Source organism: Hippichthys cyanospilos, chromosome 15, assembly GCF_059441005.1.
Source record: "Hippichthys cyanospilos isolate Australia breed blue-spotted pipefish chromosome 15, RoL_Hcya_1.0, whole genome shotgun sequence".
Taxonomy (NCBI): Eukaryota; Metazoa; Chordata; class Actinopteri; order Syngnathiformes; family Syngnathidae; genus Hippichthys; species Hippichthys cyanospilos.
This window is the reverse complement of record NC_142383.1, coordinates 14,065,001-14,075,000: the sequence shown is the minus strand read 5'-3', so window position 1 is coordinate 14,075,000 and position 10,000 is coordinate 14,065,001. Positions and strand designations below refer to the sequence as shown.

At 39.9% G+C, this 10,000-nt stretch overlaps 1 protein-coding gene across 1 annotated transcript; it reads right to left on the bottom strand.

The window, feature by feature from the left end:
• Positions 1-448: 448 nt before the first annotated feature.
• On the bottom strand, positions 449-9,648 carry prune2 (prune homolog 2 with BCH domain). The gene is made up of 11 exons (XM_088434783.1): positions 9,484-9,648; positions 9,061-9,127; positions 8,048-8,248; positions 7,298-7,474; positions 6,425-6,527; positions 4,453-4,584; positions 4,297-4,383; positions 3,025-3,123; positions 2,927-2,965; positions 2,021-2,056; positions 449-977 (listed from the first exon to the last, which is right to left on the bottom strand). Exons 2-11 carry the CDS (start codon positions 9,113-9,115, stop codon positions 947-949), a joined length of 960 nt encoding a protein of 319 aa, XP_088290909.1. The 5' UTR covers positions 9,116-9,127; positions 9,484-9,648; the 3' UTR covers positions 449-946.
• Between the last annotated feature and the right edge of the window lie 352 nt (positions 9,649-10,000).

The window sequence follows — 10,000 nt, the reverse complement described above, 5'->3', positions numbered from 1 at the left end:
AGGAATCAGACAAAAGCAATCGCTCAGATATGAGTGTTTTATTGAGCAACAAGTGTGTTTGTGTGATTAAAGTGGGCTAACTCCATTTTGAATGTAAAGTTGTCAACGAATCAGACAGAAGCAATCGCTCGTGTCTCTGTTTCATTGAACTACAAGTGTGTTTGTGTGACTCAAGTGGGCTAGCTCCATTTTGAATGTAAAGTTGTCAACGAATCAGACAGAAGCAATCGCTCGTGTCTCTATGTTTCATTGAACGTGTGTTTGAAAGTGTGTTTGTGTGACTCAAGTGGGCTAACTCCATCTTAAATTTTAAGTTGTCAAGGAATCATACAGAAGTAATCGCTCATGTCTGTTTCATTGAACTACAAATGTGTGTGTGTGTATGACTCAAGTGGGCTAGCTCCATTTTAAATTGTAAGTTGTCAAGAAATCAGACAGAAGCAATCGCTCATACACGAGTCTATGTTTTATTGAACTACAAGTGTGTGTGTGTGACTAAGAGGCTACATGCACTGCTATGCACAAAAGGCACACGCACACACAAACACACACCGCACATTCAAAAAAACATTGTGCTTATTCATTATAAAGATAATTATTCTTTTCGATCACCACTCATCACTAGGACAAGCCTGTGATTATACTAATGTATTTATTTATGTGTATATTAAGTATATGATTTGTTTTCGAACATTTGTGGAGCAAACCTGATGCTTTTATTTTGAAAACACACATCTTACTTTGAAATACTGGCATGTGAGGACAATTTTATTGCTTCACTTCCTGTCGCGCGACTATGACTTCACTATGCTCACGTGTGTGTGCGCACACACTCACTGTCGCGCTGTTATGCGCGAGTTTCAGTCCAATTCATCCAAGTTGTGTGTCATAAAATAAACTACACTCACATACACACATACGCACACAAGGAGGTTGATTTCCAAGTCTAAGGAGCGCTGGCACTCGCCTCGTTTGCTCTGTTGGGAGGACAAATGTGTGTTACATAATAGAATATACACACGCACTATTTCACTCTCACATCATACACACTCTCACAAAACATGCTCTCACTTAATGTCTCATGCAACACACACTCCCATACACTTCCAGAGATTCTCTCGTTCACTTACACACATTATCTCACACACAACGCTTCAGGAACACACTCTCACACGCGTGCTGTCTCATTCACAGTCTCTCACATTTTTACACTAACTTGCACGGTATCTCACACACAGTGATACACAACACTCCTCTTAGGCTCACATATCACACATTATCACATCCACACTCTCTTTCACAGTCTCTCACACACTCGTATGCAACTCTTTCACAGTATTTCACCTTCAAGCACACTCTTAGAAAAACTCTCATATGTATCTCACAAACATACTGTATATACACTAAAATACTGATACACAAAACACATTTAGACAGTCCCTCTCTCATATATCACACCACACTCTCACTGTCTCTTTCACGTTCCTACGTAAACTCTCTCATATTCATGGTCACTCACACATTCTTACACAACCTTTCACAAACACACCCACATAGATACACAACCCTCTCTCCAATCCAATCCCTCTCTCACATTATCACACCCACTCTCATCCTCGTAGTATTTCATACTCTTACAAAAACACACAGTATCTCACACATACTATCATACCCACATTCCCCTTTTCACACGCACAGCATGCAACACACAATCAATCCCACACACATCCTCCCACAGACACACTCAGATCTCTCATTTCCACACCTTTACACTCTCACAACTTCACAACACACAATTTCAAGTCAATTTTCATTTATTTGTATAGTCCTTAACAAAGACTCTCATGCGATCACTCTCTCACATTAACACACTGTCTTGCACACAAATATTCACTCATCCACAAAGCATCTCACACAAAAGCACACTCATGCACACACATGAACACACCTCGCATACACTCTCACAGTCACACAACACATTCTTCCTCTCACACACGCACGCGCAAACTCACACACTGACCGTGTTGGCTCGGTTCCCAGCAGAAAACTATTCACTCTGCAATGAAAGACACAAAACATAATGGAGTGCTTCTTGTGATTTATAGCGATGGGAATTTTGTTCGGCGTGATTCATCAGCCGCACGTTTTTATTTGAGGCCGTAAATCGTGCACGGAGGCGCGGAGACGCCTCGTTTGCTTTTGTTAGCGTTGTCGTACATCAGCTTGTAACCGCTGCGCATCACACCTTTTCCAATTTGTGGATTAGTACTAGTGTGCTCTTTGTATTCACTAGTAAGACAATGAACCAGTAGAACTAACTAGTTATGTTTTTTTGTTGTTGTTGTTTATCTTATTACTGGTTTCAACGACTAAGAGATTTTTGCGGACTATTGGTAAGGCAAAACTGTTCACCGGTTGCCATACTAGTTAACAAGTATGTCACTAGAAGTACTTGTAGCAAGTTTAACAAGTTTAACCCCGCAATTTAGTTCTACTAGCACGCCCTAGTTAACAATAGCCGTTCTGTTTTTTTTTTTGTTTGTTTGTTTTTTTGGAGACTAATTACAATCATAAAATCCTACTTATGTCTTGATGTTTATTTGAGGATCTTAGCTATTTGAATGCCGATTAAGACCTGATTTGTAACATGGATTTGTTTGTATTAAGGACTCTTTAAAACCCTTGTGCGGTATTTTGACCATTTTTTGCTCTTTTTCTTCCATATCACTCACATTATTTTAGTCATGGGATGGCACATTAAGTTAACTTTAACATGTGTCCACTATCTGGGTGAAATTTCAGCTCCTCTGTGTTTTCTTTCAGTGCTTTCCCTCTGATTTGAAAGAACCGAAGACCGCACAAAAAAACGCACAAGGGTTCAGGATAAGCGGCAATCCTGAGTAGTTGTTGGTTGTGTGTTACTCACTTGGAATTCTCGGCTGCTTCTTTGAGTTCTTGGTCCAGTCTGGAAGGTGAAAAGATAAATGTAAGATAGCATCTATGGCGTGTGTGTGTGTTTCTCACCTAATGATGCACTCTGGGATGTGGACGCTCTCCATGGGGATGAGCTCTTGCAGTTCGTCCAAGCTGCTCACGTACTTGATCTTGCTGCTGAACTTGGTGCTGGATTAAAGCGTTGTTTTCAAGAGTGTCAACAAGACCAGTGACGAGCCAAGTCAAATCAAAGATAGCTTTTAACTTAGCTTAAAACAATCGGGAAACAATAAAGACACCTCAAAGTAATCTCATGAATCGGACAAAACTAAAGACAACATCTGAGAGACCTTTTAGGTAAAAAGCCTCGGAAAAAAAAAACTGCAACATCAAAGACACTTCTAAAGAAAAATTCCTCGGACAAAGGAGAGCTGCGTGAGACGCTACTAAAATTAAACAAAATAACAACATCAGGACCACCTTTTAAGTCTAATAACTTTAAAACTCAAAGTGCACAAACATGATATTTAAAGGACAAGTCTTTGTCAAGTTGCCCAAAGATTGAGTCCATCCTAAAAAAAAAATAAAAAAAATCAAAGACTGTTTTAACAAGGTGGTGGGTCGATGATAACATTCTGGACATCTCTAAATGCTGATGCCTTGACCACACAGATCATCATCTTAAAGTTGAGTCCTTAAAAAAAAAACTATCAAAGACACCTTTAAACGTACTAAACCACCAAACCGCATTTTACATGCACATCCAAATTTCATTGCCTTGAGCATTTGACAAAATCTAAGAGATCTCTTAAAGGTAAAGTCCTGAGAAAAAAGACAAACAAACATCAAAGACACCTCTCAAAACACCAAAAAAAACAGTATTTCAAATGCACATGCACATTTCAATGTGTTTGGCAAATTGACAAAATCTAAGACACCTCAAAGATTTCTCCCTTAAAAAAACATCAAAGACACCTTCAAATGTGCTAAATCGCCAAACAAAACACATCAAATGTACATCCAACTTTCATACCTTGGGCAATTTGACAGAATTTAAGAGACATCTTTTAAGTAACATCAGAGACAGCCTAAAACCACAACCTTAAAAGTACTAAACCACCAAAACAACTTCCAAATTTTAATGCCTTGTGCAATTTGGCAAAATCTGAGACCTCTTAAAGGTTGCGTTCTAAAAAAACATCAAAGACATCTAAGACGGCAACATTAAGGAAACCGCCTGATCAAAGAAAAAAAATCAAAGACAACAGACACTCTTAAGTTCTAATGCAACAAAACAACAACATCAAAGACACGCAACTTCAATGGCTCGAATGATACAACATCAAAGTCAATTTTGTGTACCTGATGAATGGCTTGGTGATGGCCAGGACGGTCCTGATGAACCAGGACGGATGCAGGATAATGAAGGACTTCAAGTTCTTCCTGAGTCTGCGTGACGACAAAGCGCACGTTTGTGTTTTATTCCCACTTGACTCACAAAGGCGCTCAGGAGATCACCTTCTGTCAATCATCTGGTAGCATTTTTTCAGCCAACCCAGGCCTGGCATTCTTCTGTGGGGCGTGGCCCCGTTCAGGTAAACAATCATGTAGTCCTCCGCCACCATTAGCTCCAAAGTGCTGATAACGTAGCTGAACACACACATGCGCGCACAAAGTCAAATAAATACAACATCAAAGACACGCTACAAATGATGATTAGAACAAAACAAAAAATTAACAAATACACATTTTGAAGAAAAAAAAAACTAAATGTCAAAAACTCCTGGCAGCCATGTTGAAGTTATTTACTTAATGAGGCTGCAAAAATGTGGAGGGTGGGCCATAAAACATGTCAAATTTCAAAATGCCAAAACAATGAGATTTTGATGTGATTGCAGCTGGACGTGCGAGATTTTGTGTACAAAAACGATCATTGTCCAATTTTTGGACCATATCAAACCATTATAATTACAATTTTTGAGATGCATTTTAATAGGATTTATGACATTGATTTTCTTGCAATTTTTGCAATTTTTTGAAAATTCTTTGTTGACTTGTGTTTCACCTCAAGACAGAGACCAATTAATCTCTTTAAGTGTCATCTTCACGTCAGAGACTACAAAGACAGATCATACTATTTTTCATTTTTTTCTGGGTGTTAACTGTAACCTCCATATGTATAAATAAAACCGATGCCGCTGAACAATTTGAGTGGTTGAAGGGGAAAAAAAAAACATTTATGAAGCTACGGGCCAATTTCAAAAGTGCACTCATGGACATTAGCGACCTAACTTTATTTATTTGTACATTTTGTTTAGGAGTTTCTGGCTTCCTGCCGGCAGGCTAGCTGTCGTCGGCGGTTAAGTGACGGCGTGTGGAGGGAAAAAAAGGTGCGAGCGCGGCACGCACATTTCTCTGTTGTTTGTTAGCTGCGAGGGATAAACTCAATAAAGTTTCCGCTTGGTGTTTCTGAAAGTAGATTTACTTGATTTTACATGACAGGGCTGTCGGTTGCCTGTGAAAAATAGACGAGCTTCAATTCAAACACTTTTGAATAACTTCGCACACACGCTAATTTTGATAATGTTATGTTGCTAATGCTAACTGTTATGTTGTATTGTTGTTGTATTAACAGTAGCGGTTGTAGTAAAGAAATGGCATTTGAGACTAGTTCCAAGTGCTACTGACAGTCGAAGTTTTGAACATTAAGCAAAATGGTGCGGGTTTCTTTTGTCATTTGCCAAATAATTCGAAATGAACATCGAGACACAACAATGTCCGTCCTATCGGTTGGAGACTTGCAAAAGTTCCTCTCTGGTTAAAATTGGCAAAAAGCTGTGCTATGGCTCGCTATCATCAGCTGTGGCCGCAGTCCCAGCTGGGTGCTTTCTATTGATGCGGTAGGCTAAACTTGAGCTGTTTCTCGGAAATTTTGGCGCAACTCTGGAATTTTGATGTTTTTGATGTGTGATATCAAAGGAAAAGCATACAAATAAACACAAGGGGGCTAAAATATTGCTTAGATTGCCAAAACAGGATAAGTTTAAATATTCCGTCCCTTCCAAATGCTTGCAAACTGGAGATCGACAGGTACACCCTTTAGGTGTCAAATTTAGCCCACGTCGGGCTCATTTACTGCCATTCAAAATTCAGAAATATTCTGAATTTTGGACATATTAAAAACCCAATGTTAAATCGTACATTTCCAACAATTTTCGCATTAATCCTTTCAACAGCAACCCGCGAACAGGACTCCATTTGCAACTGTTTTTGTAAACAAAACAAAAGAAAATTAAACCCAACAAAAGTGCCCTTCTTATTTATTTATTGAGAAAATAAAATGAAATGAACACAAATAGATTTTTCTTACGAATAACGCAAATTATTTCACGGACCCCCTGCAGTCAGATCACAGACCCCCAGGGGTGCGCGGACCCCACTTTGAGAAATCACTGCAACGCTACAGCAAAAACGCTCGACAGGGACTCACAGGAAAAGGTTCTCCATGATGTCGTGGTAGTCGTCTTTGTCACTGTCTGGCAGGAAACAAGCAGCAAACACGATGATGGCGTTCACCCCGTTGCCATAATACCCTACAGAGATTTTGGGGGGGGATATAAAAGGAGTTAGTCATAAATTTGTAATTTAAAAAGAAAAAAACTTTTATATAAAAATTGTATCATTTGCTTTTGGTTATTTTTTGATGGAAAAACTAGCTTAAAAAAGTGGGAAAATATATTAGCACACATTCTTGATAGCCAATGGTGAAATTTTCAATTTAGTTTTTTGTGCTTTTATTGTTTGTTGTACGTAGAAACATAGAAAGAACTTGGGGAAATCTGGTTTGGTTTTGTTTTTTTTCCTCTATGAATTTTTTAGCTCCATAATTTTGAGAAAAACCCAAAACAAGCGAAATATTCAGCTTTATTTTGTATTTTACTCTCGAATTTTGGAGAAAACAGTGGGACCAACATGGCTTCATTGTCTTAGACATCACTTTTTGTTTTTTCATCCATTTCTCACTCAGTTGTAAAATTTAAGTTTTCACCAAGTGGTCCAATCCTATTCCATTGAGTTTTTTTTAAGCTTTATTTTGTTGGACAGAGAAACAATGCGCCAAAAACACGAGATCGAAGTCTTGTGTGTTTTCTTTCCCTACGAATTCCTGGACTCTGGGAACCTCATTTTGAGAAAAAACTTTCGCAGTGTAATATTCAGTTTTTACTTGAATTTCTTCGCAATTGGTGTGAAAAATGAAACCGATGCCACGTCACTTTTCATTCTTTTCTCGTTGCCTTGTAAAATTAGCGTTTTTACCAAGTAGTCTGCTCCTATTGGCCCGCAGCCTTTTTAGATGCTGTACCTCCATGGGAGATGACTCGCATATAGGGCTCGATGATTTTCATGTTGATGCGATGCTCTTGCTCGCCGATGACCACCGTTCGCCACAGCTTGACGTCCTGACGCTCGTCCTCGACGCTGTAAGTCGGGATGGCTTCGTACGATTCGCTCGCCCGAGCTCGGCTATCCGATTTGGGATCTGAAAACATGGCGGAATGAATATTTTGAGGATCGAATATGAATATTTTTTTCCTTCAAACACTCAAATTGTTGAGTGGCATCAGTTCTATCCATAAATATGTGGGCAAAATTCATTAACACCCACAAAAAAAAAAAAAAAATTGAAAAATGCTATGGTCTGGCTTTGTAGCCTGTGAAGTGATGATAACATTTAACAGGTCTCTACTGCCACCTACTGTCTTGAGGTGAAACTCATGTCAACAAAGAATTTTCTCTTTGGGGGCATAGTTTGACCGTCGCTCAACGGAATGTTGCAAAAATCGCAGGAAAATCGGTGTAATAAATCCTAAAAAATTTTCATTGTAATGGTTTGATATGGTCCAAAATTTGGACAATGATTATTTTTGTAAGCAAAATCTCGCACGACGAGCTGCAATCACATAGAAATGTCAGAATCGTTGCATTTTGAAATTTTACATCTTTTAATCAGCTGCTGGAAATTTCAGCTCCCTACTGTCCCCCCCCCCCCATTTATTCTTTTATGATATAATTTTTTATCGTCCAATTTCCGTCTTATTTTCATCCGACCTACCGTCCCAGTCCATTTCGTGGTCCGTGTAGTCGAGGTAATCCCCTTCATCCGGAGTGTCGAGATCATCGACGTTGATGTCAAGATCGTCGGGCGTCTCGCCCAAGTCGTCCTCGCTCTGGTCCAGAGAGAGGCTGATGCGAGGGGCCGACAGTTTTTTTCGCTGGGGGCCGCCGCCTTGGAGAGGCAGGGAGGTGGGCGGAACTGAAACAACAACAATGCTCATCCATGTTGCTTTGTCTAATCTGGCAGTATCCTACTAGAATTTTTTTTTTTTTTTAAGGAAAAAATGATAAAAATGAATATTTGATGGTTTTGCTCAAATTTTTTCAAATTAGGAGGAATGTTACTTCATCTACACTATTATACTTCTGATATGACAATATGAAAATATGAAAGCAGCTAAAATACGTACTGTACTGCCTAATATCGATACCGATCTGAAACAATATCAGCAGAAATTATGTTTATTTTTTTTCAGTATGAAATGTTCAAAGCGTCTTGATCACGTAATGCAACTGAATCGTTAGTATGAGAAAATGACCATTTATTCCAAATTTTTGAGTTGCATTAATTCAACCTAAAAAATAAGAAGGTTCTGCACCTGAATGGAAATAAATACAAAACAAAGGAGTCCGACTGACGCTGAAATGGACTCAGTCTATTCTCTGTGTCCATTGTAGTGGACATTGGTTTTTGGTCTATAACTCATTTGCGTTATCCTTCCAAGTCTGAGTGTGATCAGTAGAAGACATCTTGTCTATGATGTCTCATACGTTTGGGTGGCAATTGTGGCATGCTTTGTAAGAGACAAAATGGACACAACAGTGGACACAAATGAATAGAAGGATATTTGAGCTTGGATGTCATCTGATATAAACAGATACAGCTTATTTTTGGCTGATATCGGACTGATATCGATATAGATTTTGGACAACCCTAAAAAGGAGCGTTTTAACTGTAATTATACTTCATATGTCATAAAAAAAAAAAAAATGGTCGGAATCAGCACTTACCAGGTCTTCCGTCGCTGCCCTCAGAGTTCATTTTGCTCTGTGACACCGGGTCCATCCCGAGGAGGACCTAGAAAAGAGGAAAATGGCAAACCCCAATGACACAAATGTAATATGACAACAAATTCAATTCCCATTTAGAGATCACACGGCCGTGCGCATGCGAGGACCTATTACGTCACCACAAGCCCCTCGCCCGTCGCCTTGAGTGATAAGACGATCACAGGCGAGCAAATAGCTCATACATAATCAATAAGACATCAAATGGAAATCTACTTCCTGCTGGGGCTACAAACAGTCGAATGCTAGCGGTGTTGTCAAGATGCTAGGCGTGAGCATCCACGGAGGATGCTGAGCAGCCTTTCTTCTCTCATCACATCCCCATTTTTTTTTTTATTTTTAATTCCTTCATTTTCCCATACTCACCGCTACCGGGAAGATGAAGAAGCTCCCGTCGCTTACTTCCTGCTCCCAGGCTACTCCCCCTCCTCTTCCTTCACATCCTCCTCTTCCTCGGGAGATGCTGTGCTCGCAGGCGCCCGGCGGATTCCGCCATTTTCTGCTCACGTGACCGGGGCTATGCCCAAATAAGGGCAGCCACCTGCTCCTAGAACGAGCCACCCCCACTCCCAAGGCAGCGCGAGCGACCGGATGTGTGTTTGTGTGCAAATGTGTTGGGGGGGAGGGGGGGGGGGGGTGTTTGATAGTGTTCTGTTTGAGGAACTAGAAAGCAATCACCGTAAATCCCCGAATGGAGCACACACCTGTGTATAGCGCGCACCTTTAGCATGAAATTATGGTCATTTCTATGGTACCTAAGATATGAAACTGATAGCAGAACAAAATCACTTTTTTGTAAAGTTTACTTATTTGTCTTCATATTTGCTGCGCTTTAAGTGTGTTTCAGATTGCCCACATTGTAAGCGGTTAGTGAACGCCTCGC

Bases quoted from the DNA above. Each gene is read 5' to 3' on its own strand.
- prune2 (XM_088434783.1), bottom strand. From the start codon at position 9,115: ATGGACCCGGTGTCACAGAGCAAAATGAACTCTGAGGGCAGCGACGGA. The intron at 8,249-9,060 runs GTAAGTGCTGAT...TTGTTGTTTCAG, and splicing joins GGGCAGCGACGGAAGACCTG to TTCCGCCCACCTCCCTGCCT. The intron at 4,585-6,424 runs GTGAGTCCCTGT...GTGTGTGTTCAG, and splicing joins ATCATGGAGAACCTTTTCCT to CTACGTTATCAGCACTTTGG.